Source organism: Meleagris gallopavo, chromosome 4, assembly GCF_905368555.1.
Source record: "Meleagris gallopavo chromosome 4, MGAL_WU_HG_1.1, whole genome shotgun sequence".
Lineage (NCBI taxonomy): Eukaryota > Metazoa > Chordata > Aves > Galliformes > Phasianidae > Meleagris > Meleagris gallopavo.
Window position 1 is genome coordinate 10,102,330 of NC_139407.1, and position 25,053 is coordinate 10,127,382.

The 25,053-nt window shown below is 36.7% G+C and overlaps 1 protein-coding gene across 7 annotated transcripts in view; it reads right to left on the bottom strand.

Annotated features, from left to right (window-relative positions):
• The window catches only part of INPP4B (inositol polyphosphate-4-phosphatase type II B), a 304,378-nt gene that overhangs the window by 122,671 nt on the left and 156,654 nt on the right, over positions 1-25,053 (bottom strand). For 5 of the 7 annotated variants that reach the window (XM_085222120.1, XM_085222119.1, XM_085222118.1 and 2 more), the window contains 5 exons: positions 22,261-22,340; positions 15,796-15,907; positions 15,376-15,486; positions 13,327-13,399; positions 7,058-7,205 (listed from right to left, as the gene is read on the bottom strand). In XM_085222120.1, the coding sequence (XP_085078246.1) occupies positions 7,058-7,205; positions 13,327-13,399; positions 15,376-15,486; positions 15,796-15,907; positions 22,261-22,340 (524 nt within the window). The remainder of the gene's footprint in view (positions 1-7,057; positions 7,206-13,326; positions 13,400-15,375; positions 15,487-15,795; positions 15,908-22,260; positions 22,341-25,053) is intronic. The other 2 variants (XM_085222121.1, XM_085222115.1) reach the window with 1 other exon arrangement.

Here is a 25,053-nt window from a genome sequence, read left to right on the forward strand (position 1 = left end):
ATATATGTGTATATATGTGACACACACACATACATGATGTATATATATATTTAATCTTTTTTCCTTTTCTCTATCTTTTTAAAAAGTTTTATCTCAACCCTCAAACTCTTTTTTTCCCCTTTCAATTTCCACTTGGAAAAAGGGGACTGAGTGAACGACTGTATAGTGCTTAAAACCTGCCAAGTTAAACCACAACAAATGCACAATGGAAACTCTCAACAACAAAAGCGCCTCTGTTTTATTGCTTCCTGTCTTGATTACTTCCATATCTTCTTTTGATGTCTTGACAATAATTTGGCCTATTTTGTACCCACTCAAAGTACAAATATAAACAGGCTGCCCCATTCCTCCTCCATCTAATCTAAGACAAATGGCACTCTCTCCATTTCACATCAAACTTCTTATTTTAGTAGCCTAATTACGCCAAGCTTTCATTAAGTACTTCCCATTACGGTTGAATGGTTCTATGGACTTTTGATAGTCCAGGTGGAGCAGCAAGTCTCTGTTTCCACCTGAATTGCAGGGGGTTTATTCTGTTCCCCATCCTAGGCTTCCAGGTAGAGTACCCTGAGGATAACTGCTCTGCCTTTTAAAGACAGACGTAAAGAAAGCATTGAGAACCTCAGCCTTTTCCTTATCCTCAGTGGTCACATTCCCTGTCACATTCAGTAAAGGATAGAGATTCTCCTTAGCCCTCCTTTTACTGTTAATAAATTTGTGAAAGTTTTTTGTTCGCTTTTACTGCAGTGGCCAGGTTGAGTTCAAGCTTGGCATTTACCTTTCTAATTTTCTTCGTACATGTCCTAACAACTTCTATGTACTTTCCCCAAGTTGCACACCCCTTCTTCCATAGCAGGTAGGCTCTTTTTGTCTTTGAGTGTCAGAAAATGTTCCCCGGTCATCCATGGAGGTCTTTTTCCCTGCTGGGTCATCTTATGGCACAGGAAGACAGTCTGCTTCTTCACCTCTAAGAGTTCCTTCTTGAGGAGTGACCAGCCTTCCGGGACCCCTCTGCCTTTCAGGACTAAATCCAAAGGAACCCTCCCTACCTATGTCCTGAACAATTCTGCCCTCCAGAAGTCCAAGGTAGCAGTTTTGCTTGTAGCCACCTATTGTAGCACTATAGCCATGGCAGCAATCCCACCACTCTTCTGTACAGGCAACTAAGTCACAGCTTGCCTGCTGCACAGTGGCTTCCAGCTCCTCCTGTTTGTTGCCCGTGCTGCACACACACTGGTGTAGATGCACTTCAGCTGAGCCATTAGCCTCACTCCCAGTCCCATCAGCATTCCCCCGGGCTCATCTCTAGCAAGCCTCTTTTTAACCCGTTCCCCTTTATACCTAGTTTAAAGGCCTCTCAAAGAGCCCTGCCAGTTACTGGGCTAGGATCTGTTTCCCCTTTGAGATAGGTGAGATCCATAAAAATTCAATACAAAGTCCTCCTTTGCTGAAATTACCTGGTTGATCATTAGTACAAGGATTTACAAATCACTGATGTTAACACAGTTTTAAAGAGATGAAAATTTCCAAAATAAATTACGAAACTCCTTAGGATCCGAAAGCACTGTGAGAAAGTCCTGAATCTTTTATTTCAGTCTCCTGTCCACAAGAGCTTTTACTCTGAGGATGATTCAGAATCCATGGACTACTAGCTCTTTAGGAGACCTGAGCTTTATCTAGCTTTCTCCTGCTGGTGGGAAGAATAGTCATGCAGCATGTTATACTGATATGCAAGACAGTTTAGGAACTGGTGTACATCAGGGCAACCACAGATTTGTAAAGATTGCATGACCGGATAATGTTGCCATTGGACTCAAACCTTAAAACCAGATGCAATTTTTTTGCTTCCAAGAAAATATTCAGCAATTTGATTATCAAATGAAGGTCGAGCACCCAGGCTTCAAATTAATATCGTACTATTTGATTTAGCAACTCACGCTTCTATTTAATTACACTTTAGATTCATGATTGTAGAAAACTATTCCTAGTACTGGAAAGATGCAACAAGAATTTATTGTATTATTTATGTTGATAGTGTCTATTTAAACAGCCCTTGTTTTGCATCAGGAGGTCTGCATCAGGAACAACTGTTCTTAACATACTGGATACAAGGATGTAGAAACAGAATAAAATTAATAAATATTCTGAACTTAGTCAAACAAGAGCTCTGGAGTAAATATGAACCATAAACTTCAGGGTATGAGTCAATCACTTTAATGTAACAAAAGCTTAGAAGTTTACTCCTAAGGAAAGGAGCACGGGAATTCTTTCTCCTAACAAAATTTACTTTGAAGAGTACGTATTTACGGGTAACCATTACACCTCACAGTAGAATAGAAGCAGATAAAATTAGTTCTGTATTTCTTTATACCAAGTAGTGGACCCTGTGGCAATAACCCATCAAAACAATATAACATCTTTTCCAGAAATAATAAAATCATAGCCTCTTTGCTATATTGTTACTAAAGCAAACAAATAGTTACTACAGAAAATTTAATTCCTTCTGAGGGAAGTACTACAAGAAGGTACAAAGATTTTTCTCTAATTCCTAACTTTTGTTTGTTTGTTTGTTTTTTCATTTAGAACCTCTTGAAAATAGATTTTTTTTTTTCTCTTACAGAATTTCTAAGAACTGTTTTGGTTTCCGATAATTCCAACCTGGGAGTTAAGAAAAAACCTGAATGCAGACTGTGTCATCTAAAATATTTGTCCCCAAAATAAATATAAGCAAATAAAATACAGTTAAGAATACCATTTTTAAAACATGTTTCCTGCATATATATGGAAAATTGACTGGAATTTGCTGTCTTGAGAATATTTTATACTGTTCCTGGCAGCTAAAGTTTTAAAAGTTATTTTGCATTTCTGTCCACCACCACCTCTTTTCTATTATCTAAAATCGTAGGCAACAACCAAGCTAAATTAAAGCTGTTTCTTCTTCCTTGCCTTATAACTGTTTCTGTTCCTGGGATATTTTATTATCTACGTTTATCTTTAAAATACTAAAATCTTCAATATGCACATTTGAGGTTAAGTTTATGACTGACTTAAAATATCAGAAGAATAGTTTTCCCTTGATCACATGATTATAAGAATTCAGTAATACTTAGAATGGCACCTGTGGAATTCACATTTTGTCCAAAATTCTACTTTTAGTAACTAGCAATTATGTATAGAATTGTTTGCTCTTTTTGTTTGTTTTTACATTTTCCTATTTCATCAGGATACAGTGAAATCAGAGGAATCGGCTTGAGTCAGATTTTTAAGACAATGCTTTTGCTTCTATCACAAAGCTGAAATAACATTTACCTCAGAGTTTTTATTTAGAACTTTGTTTCTTTCAGATTGGAGTCAAGTACGTGGCAAGATTCATCATATTATTAACTGCATGATTACTCAAGCACCTAAGTACTTTTGCGGGTGCTTTTTTATTCCAATTTACTGATCAGGACTTCATTCGAAACAAACAGTGCTGATCTTTATGACTCGAGTAAAAATAACATTACGTAAAACTATTAAAATCACGGTTACATTTTACTGCCTCTAAACATATTCTCTGCATCCCCAAGTGACATGAAATGACAAAATTGCACACGATTTAGTGCTATCAGAAACATAGGTATTACCTATATACTACCTACATCCACACAACAATTTCGCCATGCCATTGTTCAAAACCAAGTAATTTAAGAAATAGCACGCAAAGATCCAGAAGATCAATGTCCGCTCCAGCAATTTTTGTATTAAAAGGCAATAGCAATGCACACATCCTCCAAACAATTCAAAATTTTTCCTCGTTCTGGAATGCTGCATGAAAGAATTCCCAAAACAGATTGTGAAGTCTGTACTGTACTGGCCACAGCAGAGATGGCACAAGAAAAGTCTGCTGGACTTGAGACAGGCCAGCCATTCCTGATGCAGCAGGAAAGTTGGAATACACCAGTTCAAGCTTGAAAGAAATACATATGGTAGTTTCTACTTTAGTTCCACAATTCTCTTGCTATGCTGATTTAGTGCAACACAAGCTTCTTCTACAACTACAAGCTTAGATTCCACAGGCTGACAAACTTTCCAAACTAGTTATTGTAAACTACTAGCCTTTTTCATAATCATTGTGTTAGAAAAACTGGTTTGCTAGTCTTGTGTGATGAATGCAAAAGAGAAGATCTGTGTAAAGAAATACTTACTAGAGTGGAAAGCACTCATCGGAAAGTCTTGAGAAGGAAACTTTTTCAATAAAAAGCAGAAAACTAGACTAAATTAACTTTTTTAGAACAATAAAAATGACCACACACCCCCTATTGAAACTTCTTCCAAGGAGGTCTGAAGGTTAGTATCTCAAATGCAAGAATATCCTTAAAAGCATTACACCATACTAAAAAACAATGTTAAACACTCTCAGAGGTTACATATTTCAGAATATCAAGTTAAAAAAATGAAAATATTCTGTTAACAATGAACACTAGTTTAATCAAGTGATAAACAGTCTTAAGACTTACAAAAAAAAGAGAACTGCAATACTGAATAGGTTTAACATTACGCTTGGATATTTGTTTTAAGTAACTCCTTCAGACCTGACAATACTGAAGCAACCTGACTAAACTAAAGGAATAAAATGAAACACGCTGAATACAGTACAACATGGGCTGAGACAAAAATATTTATTCCTTTACACTAACCAGGGAAAAGACAACACGTAGAGATGAATACTTCAGAAAGAATAGCCTTGAGAAGGTACAGTCTAAGTTTTTTAAGAGTTCAAGGACAAGCATAACAATTTTCTCCTTACTTTAACGTACTACTTCACAAACGTATGGAGTCTGTAGGAGCACAAATCTTTGCAATTATTTCAGACAGCAAAGCAGGTACAAAGCTGAAGCTCCAACCTACAAGCTTATACACTGATAAGCAACACAGATGTTCCTACTCCACCCCAATCTGCTAATATCCCACCAGAAGTTCCTGCTTCTCTTGATTTTACCTCCTCCTTCAGACTGATGCAACCAACTTGTCCCTCTCACTGTCGCATCCAGACTTCTAACCAGACTTTACAGCTAACCACGCTGGCAGTCAGAAAAACCAGAAGCATGTGCTTCAATCATCAAGCCACATTTAAGTAGGTTTCTTCCTCAAAGCATTTCTTTGTTACAGTGGGTATTGGATGATCATTTAACAGAAATAAACAATAAAGCAATACTATGAGTTGTTCCAAAGAGACGAATGCTATATTGTGAAATAACACCAAGTACTGGTATTTGCACAGTGGCTTTGGAGTTGATAATGCATAAGAAATAAAAGTGATTAAAGTAATTCTCTGACTCTAAAATAGCATTTACCTATTGGGAAATATAAATTTGAGAAGTGGATGAGCTATACAGTCAGCATGATCAATTTTTATTGCTTACTATAAAACCCTTACATATTAGTATTCTCAAACTAGATCTGGCCACGAGCACCTAAACATGGCACTAATGAAAAAAATCAAGTATTATATCAATTCACATATGCTTTTATAACCCATCATCACCACAACTAAGTGGTTAACATACCAGCCCACTGACTTATTAAATGCAAGATTGTGAACTATCACAGAAAGAAAATCACACAGATGCAGTAGATGGGCTTAACAATAATTATTAAGACAGGAACCCCTACTGCAGGACCTCCTGTAAACAACGACAGGCAAGGCTTCTTGCTGGGTTGCTGAAGAGGGATTACCTGAAAGCACACAGGTTTAGCTTAGGGATGCAGCATTAGCTCACAAGGCTACTCTTACGCATGAGAGAAGATGCCCACTTATGTGAGGCAAGTGTAATGGCAGAAGTAGCAACATTTTCCTGCATCATTCAGCACTACTAGGAAAAGCAGGTAAGCATTTAGGGAAGCCTGAGACCACTTGAAACCTTTTGCCCAGTTGTACCAGCAGAATTTACAGTTCTATTTAAGGGCAAGTTGCAGTTCTAGCACATGAAGTAGAAATTTTAGTATACAAAAGGTTTAAGGCCACTGGTGCTCCCTCTTTTTCTCCCAGGCCATTCACACAGCATTGATTTTACAACGGCTTGCCTGACTAAAAGGCCCAACGTGAGCTAAGGCTACATAATTCGACTATTTTTATAAATCTTTCTCACATCAATTAAGGTAAATTAGCTAGAAGAAAAGCGATTTATATTCTCATTGCTTCTTCACTAACGACAAACATGCTACTTGCCATTGCTTGCATAATATTTGTCTGTGATATTAAGTGTTGCCAAAGTACAAAACAAAACACTACAATATAGTTCACACCCCTGTCATGTGTTGTTTCTTTACAAAACATTAGCTTTTCCAAAAATGTATGCTGTTAACCAAATGTTGATTCTTATACATTTCAAATCATGACTGTACTCTAAAACAGACCATTGCTCAGAACTTATGAATCACTGCAGTCTTCGAGAATTCTGATAGTCAATTCTGTTGTTCAGCTACAGTTGCAAAGCCTCAGAAGTCCAAAGAATCACAGGTTCACAGAAACACCAAGGTTGGAAAAGATCTTCAAGATCATCCAGTCCAACCATCCACCTATCACCAACAGTTCTCACTAAACCATGTCCCTCAACACAAAATCCAAATGTTCCTTGAGTACCTCCAGGGTCGGAGACTCCACCACCTCCCTGGGCAGCCCATTCCAGTGCCCCTGACCACTTTTTCAGGAAAGCAGCATTTCCTAACGTCCAACTTAAATCTCCCCTGGCGCAGCTTGAAGCCATTCTCTCTATTTCTATCATCAGTTACATGAGAGAAGAGGTCGACCCCCAGCTCACTACAACCTCCCTTCAGGCAGTTATAGAGAGCAATAAGGTCTCCCCTGAGCCTCCTCTTCTCCAGACGGAACAATCCCAGCTCCTTCAGCCGCTCCTCACAAGGCCTGTGCTCCAGACCCCAGACCAGCTTTGTTGCCCTAGAACAGTACACTTGGCCTACTTCATAGTTCAAATTTATGTTTTTAGCTCATCATGTATTTTATTCTTACTCAGAAAATATGTCGTATTCACTACTGCTAATTCCTCATCCTTACCTTCTCATATCCTCCTTTATGTGTAGATTGATCAGTTCTTTAGGAACATGGAAGGAGAGGATGGTCTCAGCCATCTGTTCCCGGATCCGCATCCACTTGTTGTCAGAAGTAGGAAATCTGTACAACTTACAGATCGGGTTTTTTAACACTGCAGAGAAGAAAAATTATAAAGTTGCTTTCCTGTGGTTATATGACCGAAAATTTATGAGAACAAAATATCTAAAAACAATACATTATTTCCTTCCATTGTAGAATTACTTTCAAAACCATTAAGAATCTATTAAATACGTTAGTATTTTATTTATTATAGTAGCATGTAGAGGACCAAGTTTTGCTAATACAGTAGATAAATCGCAGCAGGTATTCTGCAAATTTAGTACTTCAATGCAGTAGAAAGAGAAGTTATGCTCTCTATTCTTACACTTAAGATACAGTTAGGAAAAACAAAATGCACAACAATGAACTTGTCGCAGTCAGCGCTATCACCTACTATATGCTAGAATCACATGAATAATAAATTTCACTGGACAAGTGAAGTGTGTCCTGCAGTTCAGCAGTATTCTATGCATCTTCTCCATGATACGTATGCAGAGGAGTCATTAATGTTAATAGATGATGTGTTTCCATGATAATGTAAATGGAAACTTTACCATCGATATGATCAAGAAACTGGTACTTCATAGAAGTAAAGGTTACAATCCTGTAAACATATCATAATGCTCTATTCCCAGGTTGCGACTGTAACTTGTAGCGTGGCATAAGAAAATCAAAATATTTAGGAAAACCAAGATACTTCATGTCTTACAAGTTTATCCTTAAAACCCACAGTGTTTTTCACCTTAAAGCTCCTGGCAATATTTCTGCTCTGACCTTTCAATCGTGTTCAGGTGGGAAATTTCTGTGCTCTCCTTTCTTCCCTATATCCACCCCACTCTTAACCATTGGGGAAAAAGCTGAGAAAGGAAAGTATCATTTGACTTTGTAAATAAGCCACATGGGACACAAATTACTGTCATCAAACACACACATTAGCAGCTTGCTAATGCAGAATGACTTCAGACAGCTATCCAAAACCTCCAAAAGTACTTTGCTACTACCAGCCTTATGGAAGAAGCTGCCTTAGACTGGGTATCAATTGATCTGCCACTGAATGGTCTGTAACTCAAACAAAAGCATTTCCCATGTGTGCTAAGAAGAAACTTCTTGTCAATATGATATATACCATTGTCATGGTTTCATAGTTTTTCATCATCATAATATCATGCAGCGCACTGGGAGTTAAAGAGTTCATTATTCTCTTCTGAGGAAACTGCAGCACTAACCCTTTAACTCCCAATGGCAACTATGTGGCAACCATGACAACTATTAAGAATATCAGCTTCTTTTACAACTCACTGCAATCATTATTGCCTGTGTAGGCTGATTTACAGAGAATGAAAAACAGAGTAAGTTATTAAAGTTACACAAGTAGTCTTGTATAACTAATCAAGAAATCCTCCAAGAAAAGCCTGAAACAAGACGAGAGATTCAGCGGTATCTGTAATAAAACAACTGCTGGTAAAGAAAGGAATGCTGCAAAAATTCACGCTCCTTTTCAATTTCCATCATTTCATTGAGATCTCTTCACCTAGTCTGATTAGAAATTAAAAGCCTTTTACAATCTTTCTGCTTTTATGATCGATTTTATTTACAAAAACTGGATTCTGACTTACTATTGTAAAACAGGCATAATAGGTGATTGATGGAACTGGCAAATGAACAATAGGAATTTCCGTTCATTATTAGCACCCCAAGTACCCCAATATTCAAACGTCAGTACACACATTTTACAGCTTGGGGATCCTCAAAAAAGAAAAACATCTTCAACATATGATCAACTTGCATCCTGTGTCTGGGCTTTACTCTATTACTTCATTAAAATGTAACGTTCTCCTATTTTCCTTGCTTTCCACGGAGATTCTTTTATGTTAATAAAATCGAATTTTCAATGATGTTGAGAGCCTCTGTCAATCCATAAAGAAGATAAAAAGCACCGATCATCTTCCATTAACAAGACATAGAATGACAATCTCCAGAAATCAGAGGGAGCTCAATAACCTTGGTTAAGTCAGGACTGTCTTAAAATAGAAAAACAGTCAGAACAGGTCAATTTTTCTTTCTTTGATTTATTTATTTTGTAGCACCACCTGTTCATTATGAAGCAGGATGGTAACATTTACCATGAGATTTCAAATAACGATGACCTAGATGGAAAAGTCTTCACTATTTCTCCTTTTTATTTTTACTTTCCAATAAAGCAAGTTTTTCCAAGAGCAACACCTGAGTCTGCATTCAATCTATTACATTCACAAAATTCTTATTTGTCTGTGAGAACCTAATGCACGTACACAAAATGGTTAGCTAAGCAGTGAATGCTTAGCAGTCTCTTCCCCCCGCATTTCTCTTCATCATCACCACCAGTAAAACAAAACAGCAAAAGCCTCTGACCAACGGAAAAAAAAACACAGACAAAGTATTGCAGCATAACTGTAAGGAAGACTAGTATCGCTTTGGAAACATGGATCCAAAGTTGTTTCTTTTATCGTTTTTAGAATTAAGTCATTTTAGATACTACTTAATGGTAACATTTCTGCTACTGAAATTGCAGACTGGAAGCCATTTACAGTTCTTTATTTAAAAAAATAAGGAAAAGGAAAAGCAAGAAAACAGCAAAAACATCTTTCCATGCGTTTATGAAGCAAGTTTACATTTATAAACACAGAAAAAAGAAGACTGGAAGGAAACCAAGTAATTCTAATTTTCATTATTGCTTGCTACTTTGTGAGGTCGACAATAAGAGCTGCACAGTATTTTCTTTTCCTGTGAAGCGAAACACTGAAATGTTTATGTGACTCCATAAAATTCTTAGATATTTTTCTTTCTAATTTCACCAAATGGCCTAAAAAAGAAATCCAGATGGCTTTTGGCACCCAAACAGTAAGGATGGTACATCTACAACTAGATTTTATAAGTAGTAGTTATTAAAATGAGTGAAAGTTTCATAAATTTAATCCTTCCTGTATTTAGACAGCGATCGTGAAGGGCACTGGAAAAAAGCAATTTGAGATGAACTTCAGTGGTTTAAAAAAAGAAAGATTTACTTTACAATTACTTCTTTATAGCACAAAGCTTTAAAGCCAGTACCATATATTTGACTATCCATACTTTTGCACATTCTCATTTTTTAAGATCTCTGCGCTTTTTACTTCATGCAATATATTTCTCACTGCTTCCCTTGTAAATAAAATAAAAAATTAATAAGAGATCCAGTGCTGTTTTCATTCTTGCTCCCTATCCAACACAATTCAAAGCATACTCCTGCCATATACCCATTTACTATTAGTGTTTCTATTTATACCTTCCTTTCTTAGGATAGATGTATTATGATCAGATAATTTTCAGCTTCCTTAATTTTTGCTTAATTTCAATCACTTTTATTCTTTTTGTCATTGCCAAGAGTAATAGGTTTGCTGACAAGCATTCCTGTATTAGAAATGCATAACTCAACATTGACACATATAGATTCAATCCTTGGGGATATAATGGAACGATTACATGTATCTGTGAAATATACTCATTCCCTGACTCATTAATTGCCTCAAAACCCAAGGACTCTGAGTTAAATATAAAAAGTCTTAAGTTTCAGAATAACACCAACAGGCTTTAAGATAAATATATGGGTATTTTTTTCAGTTTCATAGTTTTGAAGGCCTGATTAACAACATCGGGGAGATAGAACAGTTTACAACAGCATACACATGTAATAAATACGTCTGTGGAATATGTGTTTATTGTACTTCTACATGTACACAGCAGGGAGAGTAGCGTAGGCAAGGTACAGTGCAGGCAGGCTGTAACTCTCACCTTCTACCACATTCTTCTTCCTTTCCTTTCATTCCTTGCCTCTGATTTTGCCACGCCAAATTTTGCCTGATTTAAATAAATTATTTTTAGAAATTTCCAGCAAAAATGGTCCAGTTGTTTGGAGAATGAGGCAAGAAAATACAGGAAGGTCTACAATGTTAGAATTATGAGATCTGTAATCTTTTGCGCTTTATAAACTTGAATTCTGACAATAAGTCTTCTAATTACCATATCCATGAGAACCCACCAAGATCTGACAGTGATCTAAGCCTAAGGAAAGAAATCTTAGTAAGTAAATAATTGAAACAAATAGACTTGAGCTAAACACGTTACACATGCACCAGGGGTCAACTTCTTTTGAAGATGTGCAATTTCTAGTTTCTAATACTAATATGACTGTGGATGTGTCATTCCTACAGAGTGGATGAATACCTTTTTTGGACACAGCTCACGTATGGTACAATATGCTTAAAGGCAACACTAGTACCCATTTCAGAAAGCCCATTTCCAGGCAACAGAGAGAGTTCTAATCGACATAAAGCTCAGTCATGGAGACATGCTGGGAAAGAAGCTTGACTGGTTGGGAAAAGAGGCTGGAAGTAGAAAAGGAAAGCAAGAATTTCTTAAGAAAAGGAATGGTGAATTCAGTAAGAATAAGGTGAAAAGAGTGGGACTGACAAAACTTGAAATTGATGCCCGGTGTCTATTGAGAGCATAGGCAATGCTACGGAAGAAGAGGAAGTCACGAGTACAGAAAGCAAATGGAGAAATAAGTCCTTACTAGAACAAACTTCCTGCATCTGAAAACTCTTTCCAATATCTTTATGCTGTTATTACTCATATGACATCTTCAATTTTGCTTTTTCCTCTCAATTATTTTTAAAAATAAAACACACAAAAACTCTGGAAAAGGTGATGGTCAATTTTATGTTATGTAACTGTATATGAGAACAATAAACATAGATACCTAAGTGCAGCCTAGATACATTGTAGAATCACATTCACTCTTGGCAAAGAGGCCTAAACTTCATTGTTTGTAAAGCTGATACCTACTTGGAGAGCTCCAAGAATTTACCACTACTTATTCCCCACAATACAACATTTGCCCATCAAAAAAACAAAACAAAAAAACAACCAAGTTTACCTAAAGCAGGCAACGAATTAAAAAAAAAAATCATTTGCAAACAGCAACACTTTTTTCTGATTAAAAATTGCTCTGACACTCACTATTTGGATGACATTCAGAATCAAGGAGCTGCATTAAGTTTGACCAGATCATCCAAATGGCCCTGTACCTTGTCTCCAAGAAAAGCTATAAACATATGCCTACAAACACTCCTTGCCTCCAGCTATTTCCAGTTCAGGAATTTCTGTAAGCAGATGTGGTTCCTGTCCACTTAGAGATTCTCAATGATTATCTTTTCTACAAACAGTTCTAGCCTCACACTGAATCAGTAACAAGAAACTGCAGTTCTAAAAAGTTTCCTCTGGTTCTGATCTAGTCTCAACACACCACGGGGAAAAAAAGACACCTTTCATTCATGCACAGGAAGACTATTTTGGTGTGTTTCTAGTGCTTCCATCAGACTGCAAAACTGAACTACTATGTCTCCTGTCCTATCAGCGAAGTAATAAGAAAGTTTTTATAAAGGTTTTAAAAATGTTAAAACTTCAGTGACATTTCTCTTCAACTGCCTGCAGCTAATGCACGGAATAGTTGGCAGTGCTGTGGTTTCAGATAACACATCTAACTTATTTCTGACATTGTTACTGTAGAGCAGTAGAGATTCATAAACTTGGGCTAGTAAAACTTTTATGGTGCAACATATCAGCATGTAATATTTCTCAGTATACTGAAAAAGAATTCTACTTCAGTGAAGTACAGACAAGGGCAGAGCAGAACTAGAACTGAGAATGCCTTGCCCATCAGTATCTCAGTTTTAGGATGACCAGCTTCCGGATTGAACTGAAATTGCCACGCCATCAACTGTGAGAAAGATTAATTCTCCTGGGTATTCAATTGCAAATAGGACATAATTATTTTAACAGGATGTCATGCAATGACATGACAAAAACTTATGAGGTTAATTCCATGCCCACTGAAGTCAATGACAGTCTTGAAAAATCACTGAATTGTAAAGATGTTGGAATGGGAGATTTCAACAGCAGTATTTCAAAAAGCATTACATGTCTGAAAGATTTCTTCACATTTGTTAGAAAAATGACACAGTCAAAAATACATAAAATATTAATAAGTCTCTACATGTTATAAGGAGTCCTTAAAGATATCTGCTCCAAATTTTTGTGATTTCTTCAAGACCAGATAGTCCAATAATCACCTCTTATATGGAAGTTAAAATACTCACCTGCATTTAATGAAGGCAAGTTGTCTTTACCACTTATGCCTTCGGATGCTGTACACTCACGAACCAATGCACACTACAAAAGAAACACAAAGAAAAAGAATAGTTTATATTTGCAAATTGTGGCGTGACAAGGAGTTTATAAAAGCAGCTTATAAGTAACAGACTAAAAAGAACATTGATAACTTCCCAACCCTACCATTAATTACCATTCAGATTTCTTTCTCTGTATGTTCCAATATACAGCAAAACATTCAGAAGTACTTCACTCATGAAGATGACAACGTATGGTCAGCTATTCCATAACAGAAAGATTTCCTGCCAATACAAAGGCACAGGCTAAGATAACTTTTGACAAATCATGTGGTTTCAGAGGGATTTCTTTCAGTAAGGTAGCTTTCACATACACGGTGTCAGAAAGCACTCAATGAGTTTTTAAACAAGGCAGAAGTAGAAGCCACAAATCTTTAAAATGTGGTTGTGGTTTGTGATTGAAGTCATCTGTTATACAAGTGAATTAGAAGATGTTTGCCTTGATAAGGTTAGTGTATAAAAGTATCAAAAGTTAATGGAAAAATCAACTGCTAGAAGTCCACTGGCATAAATCCACTTTTAAATGTGCTAGTATTGATATTTTTCACGTTCCTCCCTCAGTCAGAAAAAAGGTTTCTGAAGATGATAGTAAACTCAGTTACCATGGCTCTTCCTAAGATTTTCTGCTGCAGATCTTCAACCGAAGAGCAAGACATGAGGTACTCCCTACCACTTGACATATCAGGTAGAATTGAACAATCAGCTTATTCCTCCACGAGTAACTGAGTTCGCAAATCTAATTCAAAACTTATTTCTTTTAAGTAATACAGCATCTCTACATCCTCACAATTGTTTTTTGGGAATATACTCAAACTGTATCTCCACTATGAACATACAAACAGACTCCACGATCCAACAACATGACACAACTAATAAAAAAACAATGACTGCTGTTAAGATCAAAAATTGTCACAAGGTTGTTCTTTCTTCAAGTATTAGATCCCTTAGAAAGAGTCTTTTAAAAGCCTTTTTGCTTCCACAAGTCACACATGTCAAATAATTGTGCCAAATCTCCTTCAACACTTCGGAAGAGGATAAAAATAAAATAAAAAGAGAAGGCTAGAGAAACAGTTTTGCATATCTTGTAGACATTCCACAGTACAAAACAAGAAAGATTTCATAGTATTTGTTGGCCACTTTGGTATTAGTCCCAGTAGTCTATGTTTTTAAAAGTACTTTGGGGTCCTAACAACAAGGATGGTTAAAAAAAACACAAGTGTCAGTATCACCTTAGAGTTTTTTAGAGTGAAAAGATACTCGCAGCATCATTCACTCCAAATACACATTCTTTTGTGTATTTTCTCTCCAAATAAAAAAGAATGCGATACTTAAATTTGAATCCCCTGTACCATTTTCTCAGATTTGTTCTTTTTTTTTTTTTTTCCCCTCCCTCCTTGAAGAGCAGAGTAAGGGAAGTACTTGAAGTATATTCATAGTATTAGGGTTACAAAAAATCAGTGTGAATGAGGCTGCAGAGACAGATATCGAGTGGTAGTGACTGCTCAGGTACGTCAGTCGTCATTAGACTAGGGACTCAGTAAAAATTTTTTTTATTAACTGAAAACCATCCAACTTCATCATTCAGAGCGGTTGTTTCTGAATCTTTTCCTAGCCCAAGTCTCTTGTTATCCATCCTTTCCATCCCTCCTTTGGTTCTCGTATTCTTTCCAAATCCATTCCCACTCTTTCATCTCCAGCTGGCATCTCCACCACTTCTGGCTGCAAGACTTGCCTGCTGGAGAGCATTTTTACCCTTTCCAACCCCCTTCCGCTCTTCCTCTTGCCTCTCACCACATTTGCCCCAATTCAAAACCCCTACACACATCCTCTGCTCAACACTTCCCTATTCTAGCACTGAAGTACCACCACTGCCACCCACTACATCCACAGATTTTTTCCACACCACTGTATGCTCCCATGAAAAGCAGCTGAATCTGTCACTTTTTTAAGGGGATTCACCTCTTCTTTGGCTTGCCTGTCTGCCATTCTTTCCAGGTTTTCAGTACTGTGGGCATTGGCTGCACTTAAAAATCCACGTGAACAGGACTTCAATGGCAGAAAACAGAGGAACTGTCCAAGGGAAAAAAAAATCATATTTATGGTGTCTCTACAGACAGGTATTGATCAGGAGTGATTAAAGATGATCAGCTGAAATCAAAATCAACTCTTTTTTTTTTTTCTAAAGAAGAGGGACTAGGAAATCAATAACAGGATAATTTTGCGTGTTTTCATACCATTTATTTTTATTTTTGAGAGATTAAGTGTGAGCAGTACTTTATCCCATAATTTTTTTTAATAACACAACGTGGTATGAGTAATTTAATTATCTCATGCAACTAATAATTCTGTTTAAGTTTGTGCAATCAACTGAGTTGTTACCTTTTGATCCTGTGAATCTGTTGTGATGTGGCATGGTTCCCCATCTTCTAGTTCTCCCATCTTCACAAGATTGACTTCAATGGTACCAACTGTCTTTCCACCATCGGAAGTTCTGGAAAAAAAAAATCCCATGACATTGGGTCTTACGCAGCATCTCATTCCATTAATAAAAATATTTTCAGTAAACATTTAGTTCCCTTTTCTGTCTAGCTGCACAGATGTGTATTTACATCCATAGAGGAAACATTAACCATAAGGCTTATTATGTTTTCTGTATATTGCTTCTAACACGGAATGTTTTCATCATAAAACTGCGGACTGGAAGCTGCTACAAATGGTGGAAAAACCACCCATGCATGTTGTCAAGTTTTCATTCTAGATGGTATTTTGTCTGTGGATTGTAGAGGAAAAGGGCCATTACTTGTTGTGCCAATAGCTCACTTATTACCTGCAGTCTCACTACACAGTGCGATGCTTTGTTTCCTAACAATCTGCAAAGAACGCGTTCAGTAGGTTAATACATTTGTCGCTAAATCTCAAGAGTGAAACAAATCTAAATCTCACTTTTCTTTTTGTAGTATCTCTACAGGGTAGTTATACAGAATGAGTTCCATTTCTTTACCTAAGTGGGAGAAGATAACATAATTGCAGGTGAATTCCTATTTCACTATTTCTACAAATAATTTTGGGAAAAAATAAAAGGTAATTCCAACTGCATGTCAAAACAAAGAATACTGTATGCTACCTTTCAGCAGAAATAAGGCTTTAAACTAAAACAATTCAATGCTTTGTGGCTTTCACTGACAGCAAAACTTTAGTCAAAATACCAAGGCTGCACAGTCTGTCTCCTCTGGCTTATTCTGAATGGCTGGATTTTTTGGAAGGGAGGAAATAAACGTTAACAGACCATTTGACAGTAATGAAAAAAACTAATACAACACACACCAAGCAGAAATTAGCAATGACAATAATAAGTTTAGCAAAATTGAAAAGCACAGAGTGGAAGAACAAGAACAAATGGATCTGTGGCAATACCATATATCAACTCAGAAATAAAGATGCAAAGTTGTAGAGCAGCAAGAAGGAAATACATAGAAAAAATATTAGACTAGTATTTCCAATAAAAACACCCACATTCCTGGGGAAACCCTCACTGCAAAACAACAAATTCAAGTTTAGCATGGACACGCTTATAGATCTTAAAAAAAAACAAACAAACACCACCACATCATATCATACAAGTAAAGTATCAATTAAAAAACCAACCAACCACTATTCTCAAAATTTTCCCTACCAGGATAGAGCCCATAGCCAAGCACTGGCTCTGTCGTACACGACTACTATGGTGTAGAATCACAACTCTGAGCAAGTAGGCAAGATAAAGCCCACTACATTTGGAGTCACAAGAGCTCCTGAGTGGCACAGCGCCAATGCATGTAGGCCCCGCACCCAAGCAGCGCCAATGCATGTAGGCCCCGCACCCACGCAGGCCAGGCCCATGTTGGCTCAGCCTTCCTGCCACTTGTGGTGCTTGGGCTTTCTCAGGTTAATGGCCGAAATACAGGGTGCAAAACCCTGACTATCACAATTTTACACAATCTTGAATTTTGCATGTTGTATCAAGTCTTAATTAGGTCAGAGGAAGCTGAGTTTTTGGAGCGATTGAAGTTAAGCACCCACATCAAGCTTTTCGTGCATGAATATTTATTTATCATGCTAAATCAAAAGTTTTTATATAAATTTTATGTATATACATTTATAAATATAGCTACCTCCAGCTTCCAATTTAAATATTTTTTGTTACAAGTCATTATACCTTTAATGTGCGTTTCAGTAAAATACACTCATCTCGCAGCTACACAAATCAAATGTTTTTATATAAAACCCTTTCAAAATACACAATTCACCGTATTTCCCATGTCTTTTCTTCACTTGCTTTAAGACAAATTCATTACTGATAATAAAAAAAAAAGGAAACAATTAAAATGAACCAATTCTAAATAGCCTTGCAACCAAAGAAGGCTATGTTAATTAACGAAGTATACAAAAGAAAAATAATGAGGTAGAAAGGTTCAATGTCCAAAGGGTGTTTATGAGCAAAAGTACCTAATAATTTTTAAATGTATGAAAAACAGCTTACGTTCCTTCTGAAATTAGAACATTCCTCTCAGTTATTACAACATAATAGTTAGACTTGTTTTCTTCTTCCTAGATAACGACCAGCATGTGAACGAAGTTACTTCAACAAAGGGACTACAACTTTTCCAAGGAAAAAGGGAATACAGAAGATGTTAGCATATCATATACAACTTCATAAATCGGAGCCAGTGCGTTGCTACAAGACTGACAATTTTTCAACAACTTAATGTGTCCTAATCTAAGTCTCGAAGGGACAACCTCATAAGCAGGCTGACTTCAGTAAGCAACAGCACTTGACTGCAATCGTGGCCATTCACTTGACTACCAGAAGAAAAATCCTGCCCTTTTTTTTTTTTTTTTTTTAGGAAACATGATTTCCAAGGTCAAAGAGACCTACAAGTTTGACAGTGACCTAAATGAAAACAGGTCCGATTCAAGATTGAAGACACATTAAGAGTATAATTGGAAGTTGAATAAAAAGAAGCTCAGTCTGCAAGCGGACTGATAAAAGCCAACGAAGTATACTGCCCAAATAACAAAGAAAAAAATAATGGAAACATCAGTTACACTTTCTTGGTCCTTGTCTGAATTGCCTAAGAGTACTGAATATTCCTCCTAATTGCTCACAGGTGGCCACAGAAGTGTTTTTGAGCTTTCTCTGTACATGCAGAAATACAATTGATGTAATTTTATTTTCTATCAAATTTTTCAATGATGGCCTTCTCAAAATCACTCACTCCTGATCTGTTCTTAAACATATGTAACATTAAAATGTGAAACATAATATCTCTAAGACAATGCAGTGGGATTGTTATGTTGTAATTGCATTCAGAGAACTCTATGCATGTCCAGGGAGAAACCATCATTATCTGTGTAAGACACTGAATTTGAAATACCACTGGTGCATGACCGTCTTCAAACAACAGACATGTCATGGGTTTAAAACTTTCAAGCAACGTAATGAGACACTTAAGCTTAAAAGATAATTAAAAGTGAGAATTACACAGAATTTACACAGTAGGGGAAAAAAAAGCATGCTGATCACTGAAATAAGATGGAGATATGTATTATTTTACTTGGTATTAAAACAAACAGTACTGCACATTAATTATATGTATATATTTCAGGTCATTTGCTCGGACAGACAGAAAATAATCTCTCACACACACGCACTGTTAAGCAGATCATTAGGAAAATAATTAATGGGCTTCAAAATACATGAGGTTAGAAAAAGCTTATTTGCTGCTGTTTAATAAAGTTGAAAGTGCAGCTTGCAGTGACTCACTGCAGTGAAGACTGTCCCTGTGCCAAATTGCTTACAGCCATGAGACAAGATGCACTACAGAACCCCAGGAGTTCAGTATAACATGGATTGCACCTTGACAAACCTGCATAGGGATTTTCCTGACACACACAGTAGGGAGGTGGAATAGAACAATAAGAACAAATAAAACAATTCTCAGCATTAGAAGCCCACATTTGGCTGTAATGCTAGTTGGCTTGTGGAACTAGAAAATTCCTGATGAGTTATTTCATTTAAAGCAGCCTGGGACAGACAGCACCAATTGCCCCATATTTGCCTACAGAGCATATGCATTTGGAATATTATCAATAAAGGAGACAGCGTTTGAAGAGTGACTTCTAAGCCAAATTTGGAAGCAGAGGATGCAGGCTTTAGTAGCAAAGCTGGCAATGCTTCAGTCTATCCCTTCCCACTCAGTCCAACCTGCCTTCTTTCTGCAGCGCTCACTCCATTTGCTGCACCCATAGTCCCACGTCAGTTTGCACCCACCTATACCGGAGCAATTCAAGCCCCATCTTCTCATAAACTCTAGGGGTGTAGTTCTGTAGTTCCAAGTGAAACAGTAGGTTTCAAACTTAAAGCAGTATTTCCATTAGTGCTACATACAAGATCGTTGTTTAGTTTACAAAGTCAAATCGAGATACTTTTGAAGCTGTCTTGAAACCAGCTCAGGCTTAAAACTACAATTGCTCCTAACATTATTGGAAAATTTATTATATATACAGGTTTGCTTACCACCCCAAGTCCTTGAGGACCACCAGAGGCTAATATCAGTTCCATCAAAGAGGAGAGAAAGAGCTACCTAGAACTGCCCTGAGCAACAGAAACATCCACCTCAACACCTCTAGTGATAAAAGGCTGACAGGAGCATCCAAAAAGGAAGCAAGAAACAGGTTAGCAATGAAGAAGCAGATGAGTTAGATGGACTGAAAACAGTAGTTATTCACCTCCAATGCACTTCTCATTAAGTCTCATAACTGCATAGCAAACATGCAAATTCAGGCTTGCTAATTGGTTCCCATGGCTATACCCTTCTTCCCCAAAAAAGGCTTAAGAACAGAAAGAAAAAGAAAAACAGACTGTGTATTTGCATAACAACGTTAATTATAAATGACAAAGCTACTGGCTCCCTGAAAAGCAAATGGCATGATTTCCAGTCAAGCAGGCAGCCCCATTCTCCACTGCACAATATACAACAAATGCAGTTAGTACAGGCTAACGTACCAACTGCCATAAAATCTATTTTCTCCCATACATTCTGAGATATGTAAGCACAAAACTACTGTACTTGTACAAACACGTTGTTGCATTCCGTTTATTCTGTGGAAGCACAGCGGAGTCTATCTCAATCAATATGGATTTTAAAGAAGTTCACTGATAAACAATGTTTTATAAAATTGTCATATAAATACATCAAATTCTGCAATGTTCATTGTCTGTTTTCATTATTTCAGCATAACGTTTACCCTCAAATCTTCAGGAGATTCACCTGACTCATTTATCTACTTCCTGTGGTGGATGACAATGACATGAAGCAGCCAAGAAGTCATTTCAGGAGGGAATCCTGCAAAAACTAGCTGTAGGGAGATTCTGAATTCTAATGGAGAAAAGTTCGTGTATGTGTGTGTGTATTACTTTATAGTGATTGTTTGATAAGGAAGTCAAAGAAACAAAGGCCACATACTTAAACTACTGCAAAAATGTCCTTGAAAATTTGAAATCCTTTAAGAGTAGACTTTTATAAACATTAAATTGGTATTTATTTAACTAAACATTTCCATCAGTTCACATTTTATCCAATCCTGTTCTGTCAAAAAAAAAAAATTTCCCTCTTGGTATATGTGGCATTTTCTGTATTTGGGTGAAAATGAAATCAAGGCATTTTAACCTCTCGCTGCAAGTTAAATATATCTCTAACAATTAATGCTACAAAGGAAGGCTGGTACAGTAATAGAAAAAGTATTTCAAAAGGTTTCCTTTCAAAAATGAGGACACTTTGACATGATGGAACTATGACAACACCAGTGAACACTGGACTTTGAACAGTGAACTCAAGGCTGGCTTCATGTTCACCTCGTATGTAAAATGAAATATCTAACAACTTTTTTACAGCATCTATTTGTAATACCACAGGCAGAACACATATCAGAAGATTTAGAGTATCTTCTACCATGTCTCTCAGCTTTCTTAGTCACAACTTCCTATCCTCAAAACTGCGCTATGTAAAAACATGATGCTCAGAGAATTTTACCTATGCCTATCCAGTCATCCCAAGTAAATTTCCATTGTGACTGCAAAAGCCACAAATCAATATCATGTCTTAATCCAACAAATTCATACTGAAAAATCACAAGCTAAAATGTTTCCCTAATCTTAAAATGGTTTTCGTTCACATCTTAATATATCTTATAACCATAAGCCAGCACTAAATGTGAAAACGGTATTCTTCAGTGCTGAGCTTTAATAAATATCTATTCAGCACAACCCTAGTTTTCAAACATTGGTCATGACTCTCCTGCAGATAAGTGTTATGTCACTGAACAGTGTTGTACATCAAGCCCCACTGACATTTGGCTGCACGTAATGATGAGGTTAGGATACAGCACTGATTTCACACTTGAGAGAAGACCTAACTCATTACGTCCATCATCTTTAAATATGGCTGGTAACCAAACCAGCAAATTGTACAGTGCTTATTCTTTGAGACACACGTATGAAACCAAACTGAGAATCTTACATTCCTTTCTAATGGAAACTGTGAAACAAAATCCTCTACTTTAACTTCCCTAAAACTCTTCCATATATTTTTTGGTATACATGTATACCAAAAAATCACTAACCTTTCCTAATAAAATTAAATAATTGGTATTTCTTTTTGTCTTAGTGTATGGTAGAAACAGAAGCACTTCAGGCTGATATCTAACATAAGCAAAGAAAAATGGAGTTTCAAACAGTCAATCAGGAATCATCAAATGCCATGGATTATTTACTTAATCTGGTTTACAACAGATGAAAACACTTACCTGAGGGTAAGGGTCAACTGTTGTTCCTTTGACTTCACTAAGTCTCCTACTGTAAAAGTTGTACAGCCCAGGAAGCTTCGCTACAAAATGAAGCAGAAAGAAAAGAAAAAAATCTATATTTTTGAAATGTAGTTGTTACTTTTTTGGTCTTCAAATCTTTCTTTGGTACCTAGAAAAATTCCTGCATACTAAATTAACACATATGGCAGAAAATCAGAAAGTTGTTAAGTACAGGCTTAATGGGCAGTAAACTCTCTCTTGAGAACCACTCTGACATGTATGTACTTACTATAAAGTTACTTCACTATGTATTTGCTAGGATAAGAGTTCAGTAAATGTTCATTAATAGAAATTTAATAGAAATGTTGCATTCCTCTAGTTTATAGCAGTGTTTTGTAAATACTTCTTTCCTTCCTTCTCTCTAAATTGGAGAGGTATCGATTTGAAGAATGGACTGTTTAATGGATTAAGAACTGGTTGGCTGGTCGCAGCCAAATGGTTGTGATCAATGGTTTCGTGTCGGGGTGGAGGTTGGTCACAAGCAGTGTCCCTCAGGGCCTTGGGTCTGGTTTTCAACATCTTCATCAATGACACAGACGATGGTATTGAGTGCACCCTCAGCAAGTTTGCAGATGACACCAAGCTGAACGGTGCAGTCAATACATTGGAGGGAAGGGAAGCCATCCAAAGAGACCTGAATATGCTGGAGAAGCGGGTCCAAGCAAAACTAATGAGGAACTCATCTTCCTTGTCTTTTCATTACTTTTTACCCCCTGCTCATGCTCCACTACCTAATATTACAATCTCATTTCATCAAGTAAACCAGTGTTGGCCTTGGCCTAGGAACAAAGGTAGAGAAAACGGTCTACCATCAGCTTCTATGCACTCATTTTTAATATACAACTGAATACTACTTGTCATAAATAATTTTTAACTATTTTATTTTCCATTTTTGCAAATTCTATCAAAAGAAACACGTTTGTGTTTATTATTCTACCCTGATTTCACTCCACTGATGAAATAAAAATAAAATACCACTGAAAACTATATAGTCTTGGATCTCCAAATTCAAGAATAATCAAGTTGCTCTTATGTGAAATCAACACAGAACACGCAGAGACCAACTGCAAACCTGGGGGAAAATGAGGATTTGTTACTACTTAGTAAACATCAACACTACTGAGTAAATAACAACAAAAACAAACAAAAAGAACCCTGCAGTCTGTTTTCTTTCAAGAAGCTCAGCTAGATTGAGTATTTACATATGGCAATAAATATACATTTATATATTTATTATATAGATCTCAGTATAGATATTTTTATATAATATTATAGATATTATATCTATACTACGATAGATTTTCATGCATATCATTTAAATCCCAATTCCCAATTTACATAAGCCACAACACCAGACTTAAATTGATAAGCTAGATCAACGGTTACAGCTTATTCCTATCACAAATACAGGCTTAAAATAGGTAGTAATTCATTTCCTGTGTTTTGGTTGGCACTTAACTAGAAGAGGAAAAGTGACGGAAGCTAAGAGTCTAGGGAAGGCTGGGAAAACAGTGGATTTGGGAAATGCTGGACAGGCAAGAAGCCAAAATAAAAGCGTATACACAATTTATCATGAAAAATGACAGTCATACAAGATCATGGTTAGTTTTCAGTGCCAAGTGAAACATACACTTGTTAGCAATATGTCCAGGTGTGATGATGCACAGTCTTGCTAGAGTAGACACACAGACATTTCCATCTTCCTTTAGATCAGTCATGACAGCATTTTTTCCGTTAAACCTCTATGGTGGCACAGACAAAACTGATACGAGTTTGCTGCTTCTTTCTCTAGTACAACAGACTACAAATCCATTCCAGAATCCAAAGTAGGAGTCCTCATACGATCGAGGTTAAGAGGTCCTTTCATAGAATGTAGGAGCTTCAGGCACTATATCCACTAACCATCTCTGAGTACTTCAAGTAGCTCTCCAGAATCACAAAATTCAAGTTGAACAATTTTATGGGGTTAAAAAAGAATAAATTCACTTATTTGCTTGTCTCACATTCTTATGTTTACTTATAATAAAGCTTCCTTTACCCGGTAATGCAATTAGGAATTATTAGCAAAATTAACTGCAATTGTGAATAATTCCATGACCTAAATGCAGAGAGTTCAAGGGGTCTAATTTCAAATGAGGTTGGACATTACTTTTTTCCAACTGATTTGGAGACAAATCGTGTACCTTGGGGGCCTAAACTGGCAGTCTACAAACCAATCGAACTTTGCACTTTAAAATTAGGCTTTAAACAAAACAGCTGCTGTAATTCCAATTACAGAGCAATATTCCAACATAATTTCGCTAGTGGAGTACTTATGGTTATAAATCTGAAAATATGAGTCTTGACTAGTTTGATGAATTACCCTACCTAGCCAAAGAGAAAAGTCTCTGTAATAGTTACATAAAAAGATGAAACACACCGATTATTTCACTAAGCCTGTAAGTGCTGCCAAATTACAGGTTTTCTGAACGCTAGCTGAAGTGCTGGAAACTATGCCAAGGAAGCCCTGATAACGCGGGAAACTCAGCACCTAAGACTTAGAACATAAAAATAACAGATCCTGTTTGGTCTTTTATTCAGCTTTAGCAGGACTAATGTTTCCTACCCCCCAAGAGCTGCATGTTATCTGGGAGACTCTAGCCTTCTCAAAAAACAAGAAAGAAATCCCAATACCTTTGCCAAAAACAGACCAGACTAGCAGGACTATTTATATTCTGCCCTGTTTATACTCTG